Source organism: Antechinus flavipes, chromosome 2 (assembly GCF_016432865.1).
Source record: "Antechinus flavipes isolate AdamAnt ecotype Samford, QLD, Australia chromosome 2, AdamAnt_v2, whole genome shotgun sequence".
Taxonomy (NCBI): domain Eukaryota; kingdom Metazoa; phylum Chordata; class Mammalia; order Dasyuromorphia; family Dasyuridae; genus Antechinus; species Antechinus flavipes.
This window is the reverse complement of record NC_067399.1, coordinates 35,049,611-35,065,147: the sequence shown is the minus strand read 5'-3', so window position 1 is coordinate 35,065,147 and position 15,537 is coordinate 35,049,611. Positions and strand designations below refer to the sequence as shown.

The 15,537-nt window shown below is 46.7% G+C and overlaps 1 gene segment (V, D, J or C); it reads left to right on the top strand.

Annotated features, from left to right (window-relative positions):
- The first annotated feature begins 4,108 nt into the window (after positions 1-4,108).
- Positions 4,109-6,273, top strand: LOC127547488 (immunoglobulin kappa variable 3-11-like). The segment is given in 2 exon segments: positions 4,109-5,047; positions 5,282-6,273. Coding segments are annotated over 2 exon segments (507 nt in total).
- The last annotated feature ends 9,264 nt before the right edge of the window (positions 6,274-15,537 follow it).

Genomic DNA, 15,537 nt, shown 5'->3' with positions numbered 1-15,537 from the left:
ACAGATGGGACCTGATGCACTTTTTGCAGAGCCCCCATTCCCAAATGTCACCGTCTCCCCCTGGATGGCCCCCACTTCTAACCTGCTTGTGAGATTTAGTTCCTCCAGGCTCCAAGCTACAAACTTCCAGCGACTCACTCAGTCTGAAGGTCCTGGGACAAGTGACTTGGACTCTCATCATCCCCTAGATGTTGCTGCTGCCATGTTCAGATCTCGCACTTCCCCTCCCGGCCTGAGCCCCCAGGGAGCATCGGGACAGCTCTGCGGCCCTTGTCAGCTTGAAGCAGCTCCAGCAGATGAGACATTTGCCCCTTGGCTCCAAATAAATTTGGGGTGACTGCTGGAGGGGGGAATGATGTAAACTGTGATGTTTGGGTAAGGGTGTCCTGGGTCTTAACCCCTCCGGGCTTTTGGGAGGGGCCCCACCACCTGTTTTCAGGGGAAACACCCATAGAATCTCTACCTATAATTCAGTTGGAGATGTTGGCCTGGGACATAATCACCACCCTTGATTGGAAGGTTCCCCAGGTCCAGGCCCAAAAGCCCCAATATACTCAAAGGCTGTGTGCCCAAACCTTAGCAAAAAGTGCTGACAGGATGTTGCCTGCTGAGAAAGTTGTTTTCTCAGTGTAATAAATGCATTTTTTGTCACAAATCTGGCCTGTATTCATTCAGGTTTGCCCATTCTCACTCAACCCTCATTTCTCTCACCTCCATCTGAACTCCTTATTGCTATGCTTTAGTGGGAAAAGGCTGTGGAACATTCTGCATGTAAACATATAAATATATACAGAGAGGGGGGAGAGACAGAGACAGAGACAGAGATGGACATACAGAGAGAGAAGCACAAAGAGGAACATCTCAAATACATTCCCCTTATCAAAGAAAGAGGTTTATCCCTCAACCTCAGCTTTTATAAGCAGCCCATTGCCTCTCTTTCGTCATCCCTCCCTGGGCTTCAGGGGACACTAATGCACTGTTGCTGGAGTTGTGAACATATCCAAGCCTTCTGGAGAGCAATTAAGAACTATGCCAAAAAAGAAACTACGCCCAAAGGACTATACAACTGGGTACAACCTTTGATGGAAGCCTGAACACAGCTTATTTTTTCCCATTTTCCAGGAAATGCTAAAATGTTCATCCTGGAATCTTAGTTTCCCAGACTATCTTTATTACCATTTTTAAGGCAACTATGATGTTCCCAGACTGCCTTGATCAGCATCTTTAAGATACCTGTGATGGGAACCCAGGCTTTCAAACACTGCCTTTGATACTGTCTCCAAAGCTCTCTCAACATCTCAATGCACATCCTTGTTTCTGCCTTTATTTCCCCTCCTCCCCTGAGGAAACCTCATAACTAAATGATGAAGTATAAAAGATGTGCTTATGGGAGCGGAGGGATGGAAGAAGGAAAGGGAAAAGTGAGATTGTTCATATACAGCACTTTCACCAAAGTTTGCTCATTGGAAGAGTCTTTACAATTTCATTTTTAAATCTGTTGCAATTAGCTTTCTGTACTTAAATAAGTCACATGCCCATTATAAAGTAAAATGTGCAATTTATTGAGAGGTGGTGAATTAAAATTAGACATATAAGATTTGCATTTTTTGGACAATTTTGAGTGAGACTCAAGCCCCGGCTTTAAACCTCAATTTGGAAACTTAAGAATCAGAAAAGTGTAGATTATACATTTGTAGGTAGAGCACCCTCTAGTGGGGAGCGGTAGGAATCCGGCACATGGATTCTGACTAATCACCTATATAATGGCTTGAGGGTGGTTCCATTGGAGGCCAAAATCTACACCACACCCATAGTTGGCTAATTGATTAATTATGTGACAATCAGCTGGTCTCTGTAGATCATGATCAATATGGAACCTCCCAGGGAGGGTGTAACTGCCGTCACTGCCACGTGCCCAGCTGGCTCCCCTCACACCAACTGTCACACAGAGGGGCAGGAGCCATGATTATAGGCATAAAGAACTAAGAGGTGTGGGACTGGGAACATGATCCTAAGTGAGGGCCGATGACACAGCTGGTTTCTACCCACAGAGCAGAGGAGCAAGGGGCGTACAGGGACATGAAAGAAACATACAGAGGGGAGACATAACAGCAAACGTGAGGCAAAGTTGTGTCAGTAAAAAGAAAAAAAGGGCTTTATGAGCAGTCCTGCTGGATGTTTGCCCAAGCTCAGGAACCATCAGTTCTGTGATTTGGCTCCCACAGAATTCATCCAAAGGATGAGGGAAAAGGATTGTTCCTATCCCAAGCCTAGGATAAAGTTTGCCTGCTGGGCCTTAGCTCTGGAAAACAAGGTGTCTCCTGAAAGGAAAAAAAAAAGAGAGGAACAAAAATAAAAAAGAGTAGTTATGGCCTGGGAACCTGACATAGACAAAGAAAAAGTTTGCTGAGGAGACATTCTACTTGTCCTTGTCTTTAAGCCCCATCCAACTTGTTTTTCTTCTACATAACCAGGCACTCACAGTGTCACTTCTAGATCTTTCTCTTTTTGTCAATAGCAGTTTTCTTGAAACCCGAGAAATCTTGAGCTCCTCAAACTGGCTCTCTCTGGGGTATAAAGATTAGCCCAGCCCATCACCCACTGCCCTGGATGCTTCCCTTGTCCAGAGTTGACAATAAAATAATTAAGATTCACTCATTTGTCCAGTTAGACAGTAAATGTCTCTGCTTTTCCTTCTCAGCCTAGAGACAGTAGAAGAAAGCAATGGGCCCATGTAAAAATCTTCACCTTTCTTCTGCTCTAAATGCTTCTTAAAAACAAGAGGTGTCAAAGGATTCTGGGTAAGTGGAATAACTTTCCAGTCAATATAGGAACTTCTATAATGGAGCAGATAAGAGAGCTGGGCCTGGGGTCCAGAGGATGCCTCTTCCTGAGTTCACATTCCAGGCTTGGGCTCAGGAACCTTCCGCTTCCAGAGCTCAGATCTGGCCTCAGACACTTACTAGCTGCAGGACCCACAGCCAGGCCCAGAGCCCTGTTTGCTTCAGTTCTTCATCAGTAAAAGAAGCAGGAGAAGCAGATGACAAACTAGTCCAGGATCTTTCCTAGAAATTCCAAATAGAGCCAGGAAGTCTTACTCAGTATTAATGGTCAAAAACCCACAACAAAAATCCAGTCCAGAATCCCTCACCCAAAGTCTTCTCTCAGTTCCCAGCCCATCTGCCACAGCTCCAAGAGGGGACTTTCCAGATCCTCTCCCTTTAATGTTGCTCCCTCCTATTTTTTCACTTCTCCCCAGCTTTCTCTTCCCCCATGACCTCTGTCTTCTCTTTCCCTTCTCCTCCCACCTTGTTTTCTCCTGCCCAGGGCAGTTGTAGAGAAGATCAAACACAGTTACTTTGAGAGCTCCTCCAAAGGATGGATTAAGAAGCCACAAGAGGTCAGTTGCTCTCTCCCTCTTTATCACACAAGGAGAAGGACTCTGAAAGACAGATTAATTGAAGTTTCTCTTTGTTAGAGTTTCTAGATTTCTGACTGAAGTCAATGTCTGGGATAGAATTTGCCTCCATTTCATAGAAGCATTTGAAAAAAAAATGTCAAAGAGGATTCTGGAAAGATGGCAGAGGAGTTCAGATAATTCCAACCTCTTCAGGTTTCCCCTACAAACAAGATAAAATGACAACTCAGATATAATCTAAAGTGACAAAAAATGAACACAAGTGGGGGCAGAGCTGGTCCTCCAGGAATGACCAGAGAAGGTACCGAGGGCGGACCTCACATGGAGGTTTGGTCAGGGTGAAAGGTAACGGCTCCAGGCAAGTTCTGCTGAAACAGCAAGCAGTGACCCTGTGGTAGCTGGGCCGGGAGGTAGCCTTGGCTGAGCCCAGGAAGGTTCATCTCCCAGATAGTGTGGGGAGTGTGAGGTCGGGGAAGGCTGAGGGAACCCCTGTTTATGGGGGTACTGGGGCGAGCTGTGCTGCTGAGAGGCAGCCCCGCCCCAGGGGAAACCAGCACATGCCTGGGCAGAAGCAGAGGGACAGGGACACTGCTGGCTGTGGGCACTTACAGAAGGATGGAGTCCCTGGGAGGAATCAGGGAAAATAATGTAAAAAGTTCATGCAGAGAAAGAGAAACCCACAAGGAAGCAAAGCAAAGATGGGCAGCTCTGAACACAATGTGGAGGATTTATTGTAAAGAATTTGTTTGTAAATTTCAAATAAATAAATAGTTAAAAATATGGAAAAAATTACATCATTCCATCCATTTCTTCACGAATGTGGGGGAGGGATAGAAAGTTGGTTCCCCTAAACCATACCAAGGAATGAAAGGGTGGCTTGCTTTCCATTTTAGGAGGCTCCATTCAAAGAGCCCAAAGGATCCTTAATTAGTAGGACAGCAGGTCATGAATGGGACAGAGTGCAGGATATCAGTATCTATCCTATGTTTTATGCCTTCAGACTGTGGTCTCTTCCTAACACAAAATTGATTCTTCTGCAATCCCTCTGGCTTTTGGAACCATTTTTGTTTAGTGATTTTGTCACTTTGTAACACAATTTGGGGATTCTTTGCAAAAATGTTGGAGGGACTTGCCATTTCTTTTTCCAACTTATTTTACAAATAAGGAAACTGAGGCAAATAAGGTTAAGTGACTAGCCTAGACTCACACAATTAATATCCAAGGCAAGATTTGATCCAGGAAGATGAATATTCCCAACCACAGACTCAACACAGTTACACACTGCTAGCAGTCTCATGAAATAATTAAAGCTGATTAAAACAAAACAAAACAAACAAAAAGGATAAATAGCATTTGTGGGAGCATATATCAAACAAGGGTGCAAGAATCAGGGATATATTCAGAGTATAAAGGTCTCAGGTTCTTCCCCTGAGCTGGAGGCAGCCACTTCTGCTCTCAGAACCCCCACACCTCCCAGCTGCTTTGCATAAAGAGATCCCCATGGGGAGGGCCTGCAGACACAGGGAGATAAACTGGGCCTGGGGGCAGAGCAGCCACAGGGGAGGAGTCACTGCAAGATGGAGTCTCTGTCCCAGCTTCTCTGTGGGCTCCTGATGCTTTGGGTCCCAGGTGGGAACTTGAGACAACAAAACATGCAGAGGGGCAACGTGACATGAGATGAGAGAATTCCAGGAAGCTCAGAATCTCTGGGGACAGGAGCCAGTACAGTCCAAGGGGGAATGAGGATTTCTGTGAGATCAGGGGGATTTTCAGAGGCAGGGGATCCCTGGGCCAACAATCAGAATGAAAGGAAACTTGGATCTATTTATTCCATGTCAGTTGGTCGATAATTTTTGCTCTTAGTTTCCAGGGGAGCAATTGTGCTGACCCAGTCTCCAGCCTCGGTGTCTGTGAGCCCAGGAGAGAGAGTCACCATCAGCTGCAAGGCCAGTCAGAGTGTCACAACCAATGATGGAAACAATTACCTAGACTGGCTCCAACATAGACCCGGACAGTCTCCTCGGGGACTCATTTACCAGGTTTCCAACCTGGCCTCCGGAGTCCCCGCCCGCTTCAGTGGCAGTGGTGCTGGGAAGGATTTCACCCTCACAATCAGCAGTCTGGAGGCTGAAGATGCGGCAGTCTATTACTGTTCTCAAAGGTCTTATCGTCCTCTCACAGTATTACAGCCCAGAACAAAAACCTCCCCAGGCCTGGGCTGGCTGCTCAGGGAGGCCCAGCTGCCTCCCCTCCTTCCTCTGCTGCAGCAGCTGCTGGGGGCCTGCTCAGGGGCAGGGTCTCTGGGGCTGATGAGATAAAAGGGATTCGGGCTCAGGGGAAAGGCCACGGTCTGAGAACTCGGGGCTCTTGGGACTCTTGTTCCTCTTCAGCCATGAGCAGAATCATCAAAGAAAGAACCACTGGCTCAGACTGGGTCACCCCACAATGCCCTGGGCCTGAGGCACTCTCCCATTCCTATTCCATGTGACTCCCCTCGGCACAAGAACCAAAGAGAAAGTAGAAACTTCTGGCCAGAGATTCTTTCTGTCCTTTCTCCCTGGCTCAATATTCCTCAGCAGTCAATGACTCTTGGGACCAAGAACATAAGAAGATCAGGCAACAGGTTACTGAAATCCATCATGGACCCAGCTTAAAATTCACACTCTCCCAGCAGCGAGATGTACGGGGCAGCTGCCCTGGAGTCAGGAGGACCTGAGTGCAAATCCAGACTCAGACACCTCATATTTTCTAGTTGTGTGACCCTGGGCAAGTCACTTAATCCTAATTGCCTCAGAAAAAAAATTCACTCTGGATCTATTTTCTCTGCCCATGCAATTAAATCAGACTTTTATCTACTTTTATTTTGTCCATTCATGCCGGGGGGTATAAAGATCTCTCTGGAGTCTCCTCTGTCCACTCTTTTCAAAGGAAAACTTCAATTCCTACAAAGAAGGGGAATAAGAAATGGGTGCTAAGAAGCCAAACACTCTGCTCTCCTCATAGTTTTGGAGTCTGTTCAGAATCATAACGACCTCCCCCATCTTAATCATTAATCTAATACAACTAAATTTTTATATTCCAATTGATGTAAACCATGATCTTTGGGGGAAGGGTGAACCTGGGTTAGAATCCAAACCCCTCCTACATCTTGAGGGGCCCCACTCTCCTGTTTATAGGGGAAACTCCCATAGCATCTCCACCCACAATTCAATTGGAGATCTTGGCCTGAGGCAAAAGGAGTGGTCCCTTTATTGAGCTGAAAATTAGTTCCTCAGATTCATCTGGAGATTGGCCCCCATGGCTTTGGGCGCCAAACCCCAATATAATCAAATGCCTTGTGCCCAACCCTCTGCAAAAAGTCCTAACAGGATTTAGCCTGCTGAGAAAGATTTGTCAGTCTAATAAACCCATTATTATTTTCTTTTTTGCCACAAATCTCGCCTGTATTCATTCTTTTCCAAAGCCTGTGAATCCTTTTGCAAAGCTGCCACCTGGCCAGGGGATCTCTCAATCCCTCATTTCAAACACCTCGACATTTGGTGGCCCGTACATGGATCCCCAACATTTTTGGCCGAGGTAAGCCTTCTTTGGCTGCTGTCTATTGTATAGCTGGGAGACCCAAATACCCAGGAAGATTTGGGTTGTCAGGAGCTCTATGCTCAAGCAGATTTCCTTGACTGGAGAAGACTGGATTTGGAATTCCTATGTACCCTTAATCACGGAACTTCTCTCACCTCTCTCCCTCCCCAGGGCCGCATGGGAGGATGGAGCGCTATAGAATCCAGAAAACCTAAGATCTGTAGCAAAAAATGGGACACTCTGTTGCTGTGTCTATTCCTAAGCATTTTCCCTTAGGCTGTTTCTTAAACAGAAACAAATTCAGCCTAAAAGATCTCAAAACTAAAAAAACAAAAACAAAAAACCTTAAATTAAAACAACACTGCAGGAAGCTGCTTCAGTTTGCTGGAGGGAAATCAAAATTAGATACTAACCTTTTAAATAACCCCCTCCTTCCTACTCCTCTAGGACACAAAATCCCTGTGAATCCCTTCAGAACCACCTCCTTCCCAAAGACAGGTCCTTGTGTCTGACAATGTCTCCTTAACTCTGTCTCCCTCACCTGGACCAGATCCTGAGACTCCCAGGCTGTTTTCTCCTCCTCAGGATCCTGATTCTAACCTCTGTCCCCTGGGAGAAGCTGCAGACTCTCAGGGAGAGACCCTCAGAGCAGAGCCGCCTCTTCCAATGAAAATCTCTCCCAGACTAAGGAGAAACTTGGCCATTGCTCCGAGGTCCCTGACCAGCTTTGTGAGGTCTCCAAGGCCAAGGCTCTCCTTGATCTGTCCTGGGGAGATGTTACTATTAAACAATCTGCCCCAGAGACAAGGAGGAAGCTGCAGAAGCCAGTTCTGGGCCCAAACTCCCACCTCTCTGCTGGAAACAGCTGTGAGAGTCTTTAATGAGAGGGATCAAAGTGCAGCGTGGGACAGCGGCCTTACAGGGAGACATGGGGAACAGTCCCTCCTCGTGGCTGCTGACATTTCTGGGAAACCAGGGGTTGGTGCTTCAGATGTCATGGGCAGGGCCAGAGGGCCAAGGAAACTCCCTGTCCTTGCCCTGAGTGTGACCAGGAGGGGCACTGGAGGAGGGACTGCCTGCAGGGGATGAGCTGCCCCCAGTGCCCCGCCCTCCAGCAGGAGTTTGGGGCTTGCTCCCCCTCCCTCCACCACAGCAAGACCCTGGCTATTCCCTGATGTGGCCTGTAAGGCCTGTGAATGTCTTTTTTGCTGAGGGATCTTTTTCCTTCTCTCTCTGGTGCTCTGACCTTACTTCTCCTGCCCTATAAAAGCATAGGGACTGAAGGGAAATTTAAGAACTGTTTTGGGACCTCCCCTCTGCCCTGTCAGTTTGGTGACCTGTTATTTAAACACTCATTTCTTATCATTCTCTCCTGTACTGCTCTCTTATAGGGACAAGATTTCATGGTGAAACTGGGGACCCAATTTTCTCTTCTCAGACCTTCAGATTTTTTCTTTTTGTGCTGCTTTCAAGGCCCTCCCATATTCCCTCTGAAATCTAGATTCCTCTTTCCTCTAGATTTTCTCCCAGAATCCCTGGGTGAACCACGTCAGCCTTCTTCCCGATTGAGAAATTTCTTCAGCTCAAATTTTTATCACTGGCTCAAGCTTTAAGGGATTTGGAGCCTGTTGATCCGCAGCCCCACCCAAGAGGCTTTCCCAGATGCAGCCATAAAAACCCCCAATATTACCCTAAACGCCAAACTGACTTCTGCCCCTGCCCTGGCTCTCCCTAATGGAGAACAGCCCATCTCTCTGTATGGAGATGAAAGGCGGGGCCAGGGCTGGGGCTCTAACTCAGGCCCTTGGAGCTGGTTCCCCCCAGTTGCTGGCTCTCCTGCCTCAGAGCAATGGCTGCTACAGCCCTTTCATTTGAAGAAGCCTCAGAACTTTCCCTCGGGCACCGGAGTATTCTGGAAGCCAAAGGGCCCCAGGGCTTTCCTAGAGGCAGGATCCCCCTCCATGGCTCCCTGGAAGCTGAGCCGCTGCCCCTGGGACTCCTGCCCAGGACTCCCTGCCCTGAGCAGAGCTTTGGAGCCGGGGCAGGGAATGAGGGGGAACATCTGCCCTGACTCCAAGTGGGCTTTTCGTGTTTCTCCTGCTCCTGGCGCTGAATGGGCAGAAAGGGGACTTTTGGCAGCAAAGAGTCTCCCATTAAAGCTGCAGGAGAAATCCTACAGCTGCTACACCTGCCCACGAGCCCAGAGGTTTCCGCCATATTTGGGAAGGACACGGGAAGGGAGACTCGCCCCCGGCCACGGGGAACAGGTTTGCAGGCTCAGCTGCTGCAGCTCCTGCCCCCTCCCCCCTGACTGAGGCTCCTTTAGTCCCCGGCTCCCTGATTCTTAGGCCCCTTCACGGAGCTCACAGGGACAAGCCCTGCAGAGGAACCGGGAGCCTCCTTTCTCCTTGTGGCTGGTTTCAAACCCCCTCGAGCCACCTCTTAGTCCCAGAGGCAAGTCCTAGAAACGGACCTTTGGTCTCCCTCAGGCTGCACACCTGGGGAGAAACGCTCTCAGTCCCTGGGAAACACGTTCTCACTGTCCCAGGCTGGGGGGAACCATCTGGAAGGTCTGCCAGGCCCGCCCAGTCTGTGCCCGAGGGACTCCTGAGGGAGCTGCTGACCCTCCCCCTCTCCTGAAGCTCCCACAGACAAGGGGCACATGCCCAGGGAGGTTGGCAAAGGGACCGGACACACACGCCCCCTTGTGGAGGTTTCAGGCTGCTCCCGGTCTTCACTGACCCCCTCACTAACTGGTGGAAGCTTTTCCCTGCAGGACTCAGAAGGCCCAGGAGGTCCCAAGGTGCTTGCTGAGAGATCCCGGCTCTCCTCCCCTGCCCCGCTCCTGGCAGAGCCGCCATAGAGCAGCTTTTCCCTCTCAGGTACTTCAGACTGTTCCTGAGAACCCACAGAGGACCTGAAGCTGCTCTTCCACAGGCCCCTGAAGCCCCCCTGGAGAGAGAAGGGGAAACTCTCTGTGTCCTTCTTTCTCTCACCGTGGTCTCCTTCCTTCCTTCCTCTCTCTCTGGTCTTCTTCTTTTGGCCATTTTCCACCCCAAGGATGAGAACTTTGCTCCCAGGATTTTCTCTCTGACTTTGTCATTCTGGGCCCTGCCAGCAGTTACCTCCTTCTCAGCCTTCCAGCTGGGGCTCCGTGGGCAGTGGGGGCGTTCAGGAGTGTCGGCTGGGCCTTCAGCATCCTCAGGGCAGCCCACAGATGGGACCTGATGCACTTTTTGCAGAGCCCCCATTCCCCAATGTCACCGTCTCCCCCTGGATGGCCCCACTTCTAACCTGCTTGTGAGATTTGGTTCCTCCAGGCTCCAAGCTACAAACTTCCAGCGACTCACTCAGTCTGAAGGTCCTGGGACAAGTGACTTGGACCCTCATCATCCCCTAGATGTTGCTGCTGCCATGGTCAGATCTCGCACTTCCCCTCCCGGCCTGAGCCCCCAGGGAGCATCGGGACAGCTCGAGGGCCCTTGTCAGCTTGAAGCAGCTCCAGCAGATGAGACATTCGCCCCTTGGCTCCAAATGAATTTGGGGTGACTGCTTGAGGGGGGAATGATGTAAACTGTGACCTTTGGGGAAGGGTAATCCTGAGTCTCAATCCCTCCTGGCTTTTGGGAGGGGCCTCACCCTCCTGTTTTCAGAGGAAACTCCCATAGCATCTCTACCTATAATTCAGTTGAAGATCTTGGCCAGGGACATAATCACCACCCTTGATTGGAAGGTTCCCCAGGTCTAGGCTAGAAAACCCCAATACACTCAAAGGCTGCGCGCCCAAACCTTAGCAAAAAGTGCTGACAGGATGTTGCCTGCTGAGAAAGCTGTTTTCTCAGTGTAATAAATGCATTTTTTGGCACAAATCTGGCCTGTATTCATTCAGGTTTGCACATTTTTTTTGCAGAACCAGTCACCGGCCAGGGGATCTCTCAACCCTCATTTATCTCGCCTCCATCTGAACTCCTCATTGCTATCCCTTAGTGGGAAAAGTCTGTGGAATCTTTCACATGTGAACATATAAATATATACAGAGAGGGGAAGAGAGAGAGGGAGAGAGGGAGAGAGAGAGAGAGACAGAGAGAAGCACAAAGAGGAACATCTCAAATACATTCCCCTTATCAAAGAAAGAGGTTTATCCCTCAACCTTAACTTTTATAAGCAGCCCATTGCCTCTCTTTCATCATCCCTCCCTGGGCTTCAGGGGACACTAATGCACTGTTGCTGGAGTTGTGAACATATCCAATCCTTCTGGAGAGCAATTAAGAACTATGCCAAAAAAGAAAACTATGCCCAAAGGGCTATACAACTGTGTATAACTTTTTTTTTGGATTAATATCAATATGCCTTTATTATATCCAGGCAATTGAATAAGCATTTAAAAATCATTCTATGACAGTTACTTCCTAAACATTTTTTTAAAATAATTTTTTATTGATAGAACGCATGCCAGGGTAATTTTTTACAGCATTATCCCTTGCATTCATTTCTGTTCCGATTTTTCCTCTCCCTCCCTCCACCCCTTCCCCCAGATGGCAAGCAGTCCTTTACATGTTGAATGGGTTGCAGTATATCCTAGATACAATATATGTGTGCAGAACCAAACAGTTTTCTTGTTGCACAGGGAGAATTGAATTCAGAAGGTAGAAATAACCCGGGAGGAAAAACATAAATGCAAGCAGTTTATATTCATTTCCCAGTGTTCTTTCTCTGGGTGTAGCTGCTTCTGTCCATCTTTGATCAATTAAGGCTCTCTTTATCAAAGAGGTCCACTTCCATCAGAATACATCCTCAAACAGTATCATTGTTGAGGTATATAATGATCTCCTGGTTCTGCTCATTTCACTCAGCATCAGTTCATGTCAGTCTCGCCAGTCCTCTCTGTATTCATCCTGCTGGTCGTTCCTTACAGAATAATATTCCATAACGTTCATATACCACAATTTACTCAACCATTCTCCAATTGATGGACATCCTTTCATTTTCCAGCTTCTAGCCACTACAAACAGGGCTGCCACAAACATTTTGGCAAAAAGTGCTGACAGGATGTTGCATGCTGAGAAAGCTGTTTTCTCAGTGTAATAAAAAACCTGCCACCGGCCATGGTGTTATGCCACAGTTCTCTTTAACTGTCCTGACTCAGTTTCCCTGTACGAGTTTCCCTTGTCTCAATTTCCTTAACTGTTCTGTCTCAATCCCTTTAGTTGTAAATCCCCCTCTGACCCAATAAAACTGAGGATTATTTGCTCTCAGGTTATAAATTAACAAGATAAACAAGAGAATAGACCTCCTGACTCTTCTCTGTCCTCAAGGATTTACAATATCCCTCTAAAATATTCCAAGATACCCCATGATATCTACTTCTTTGTACTCAGACATCCTGTCTCTGGGTTTTCTAGGATTTATGGCCTCCCTATCCTGATAGAGGTTTTCCCTCACTTCTCACCCCTTCCTTTGTTTAGAGAAAAGGTATTTAAGATGTTGGGGTCCCTCCATTCATTGCTGGAGGGTGGCGGCTGGCAGCTGTATGCTGGACCCTGGATTCTTTGGGATGACAGTCTCCTCCAGCCCTGGGACCAACATGGATTCCTTGGTCCCAGTATATCTTTAACTCTGTCTGACTGGATAATTTGAGATGAGAGTCCTGTCTAGTCAATCTTACTCTCCCATTAATAAAATATTAAAAACTCTCTAATCTCTCTCCTGCCTCAGTTTCTCTGGCATTACAAGGGGATCTCTAAGCCCTCATTTCTCACACCTCCATCTGAACTCCTCATTGCTATCCCTTAGTGGGAAAAGGCTGTGGAACATTCTGCACGTCAACATATAAATATATACAGAGAGAGAGAGAGAGAGAGAGAGAGAGAGAGAGAGAGAGAGAGAAGCATAAAGAAGAATATCTCAAATCCATTCCCCTTACCAAAGAAAAAGGTTTATCCCTCAACCTTAGCTTTCATAAGCAGCCCATTGCCTTTCTTTCATCATCTCTCCCTGGGCTTCAAATAACATTAATTCACCATTGCTGGAGTTGTGAACATATCCAAGCCTTCTGGAGAGCAATTAAGAACTATGCCCAAAGGGCTGTACAACAACCTTTGCATGAATGCTAAACACAGCTTTTTCCCTCCCGTTTCCAGGAAATGCTAAAACACTTATCCTGGAAACTTAGTTTCCCAGACTCTCTTTATTACCATTTTTAAGGCAACTATGATGTTCCCAGATAACATTGATTAGCATCTTTAAGATACCTGTGATGAGAGCCCAGGCTTTCCCAGACTGCCTTTGATACTATCTCCAAAGCAAAATTAACATCTCAATGTACATCCTTGTTCCTGCCTTTATTTTCCCTCCTCCCCTGAGGAACCCTTCCGGTTATATTTCCCCTATGATAGATGGGCTTATGGGAGCAGAGGGATGGAAGAGGGAAAGGGAAAACAGAGCTTGATCATATACAGCACTTTCACCAAAGTTTACTCATTGGAAGAGTCTTTACAATTTCATTTTTAAATGTGTTGCAGTTATTTTTCTGCACTTAAATGAGTGATGTGTCCATTATAAAGTAAAATGTGCGATTCATAGAGAGGTGGTGAATTAAAATTAGATATATAAGATTTTGCATTTTTTGGACAATTTTGAGTGAGACTCAAGTAACAGCTTTAAATCTCAACTTGGAAATCTAAGAAAAGTGTAGATTGCACAGTTGTAGGTAGAGCACCTTCTGGGGGGAGGGATGGTCACTGGAGCCAGAAGGAATCCTGCACATGGATTCTGACTATCCACTTGTTTAGTGGTTTGAGGATAGTTCCATGGATGGACAAAATCTACACCATACCCATAGTTGACTAATAGATTAATTATGTGACAATCAGCTGGTCTCTGAAGATCATGATAAATATGGAACATCCCAGGGAAGGTGTAACTCTGCCATCACTGCCATGTGCCCAGCCACGAGCTCCCCTCACACCGACTGTCACACAGGTGGCCAGGAGCCATAATTAGAGGCATAAAGAACTAAGAGGTGAGGGACTGGGAACCATGATCCTAAGTGAGGGCCAATGAACAGCTGGTTTCTACCCCCAGAGCAGAGGAACAAGGGGCGTACAGGGACATGAAAGGAACATACAGTGGTGAGACATACCAGCAAATGTGAGGCAAGGTTGTGTAGGTTAAAAAGGGTTCATTCATAACAGGGCTTTATGAGCAGGCCTGCTGGTGTTTGCCCAAGCTCAGGAACCATCAGTTCTGTGATTTAGCTCCCACAGAATTCATCCAGAGGGTGAAGGGATTGTTCCTATCCAAAGGTCAGGACAAAGTTTGCTTGCTGGGCCTTAGCTCTGGGAAACATGGTGTCTCCTGAAAGGAAAAGGAGTGAAAATAAAAAAGGGTGGTCATGGCCTGGGGATCCTGACATAAACAAAAGGTTTGCTGAAGAGAAATTCTATTTGCCCCTTGTTCTTAAGGCCCATCCAACTTGTTTTTCTTCTCCATTACCAGCCACTCAGGATGTCACTTCTAGAGCTTTCTCTTATTGTCAATGGCAGTTTCCTTGAAACCAGAGAAATCCTGAGCTCCTCAAACTGGCTCTCTCTGGGGTATAAAGATTGGCCCAGCCAATTATGCATTGGCCTGGGTGTCCAGAGTTGACAATAAAATACTTAAGATTCACTCATTTGTCCAGCTAGAAAGCAAATATCTCTGCTTTTCCTTCTCAGCCTAGAAACCTCAGAAGAAAGCAATGGCCCATGTAAAAAATTTCACTTTTCTCCTGCTCTAAGTAAGTCTTTTTTTTAATTATAGCTTTTTATTTACAAGTTATATGCATAGGTAATTTTACAGCATTGACAATTGCCAAACCTTTTGTTTCAATTTTTACCCTCCTTCCCCCCATCCCCTGTCTCCCTCCACCATGGCTGGTTGACCAATACATATTAAAGATGTTAAAGTATAAATTAAGTACAATATAAGTAAACATGTCCTAAGAGTTATTTTGCTGTACAAAAAGAATTGGACTTTGAAATAGTGTACTATTAGCCTGTGAAGGAAATCCAAAAGGTAGGCAGACAAAAATAGCGGGATTGGGAATTCTATGTAATGGTTCTTAGTCATCTCCCAGAGTTCTTTCACTGGGCGTAGCTGGTTCAGTTCATTACAGCTCTATTGGAACTGATTTGGTTCATCTCATTGCTGGAGAGGGCCAGGTCCATCAGAATTGATCATCATGTAGTATTGTTGTTGAAGGATATAATGATCTCCTGGTTGTGCTCATTTCATTCAGCATCAGTTCCTATAAGTCTCTCCAGGCCTTTCTGAAATCATCCTGCTGGTCATTTCTTTCAGAACAATACTATTCCATAACATTCATATACCACAATTTACCCAGCCACTCTCCAATTGATGGACATCCTTTCATTTTCCAGTTTCTGGACACTACAAAGAGGGCTGCCACAAACATTCGTGCTCTAGATGCTTCTTAAAAACAATCGGTGTCAAAGGATTCTGGGTAAGTGAAATACCTTCTTCCCAGCCAATCCTGGGGC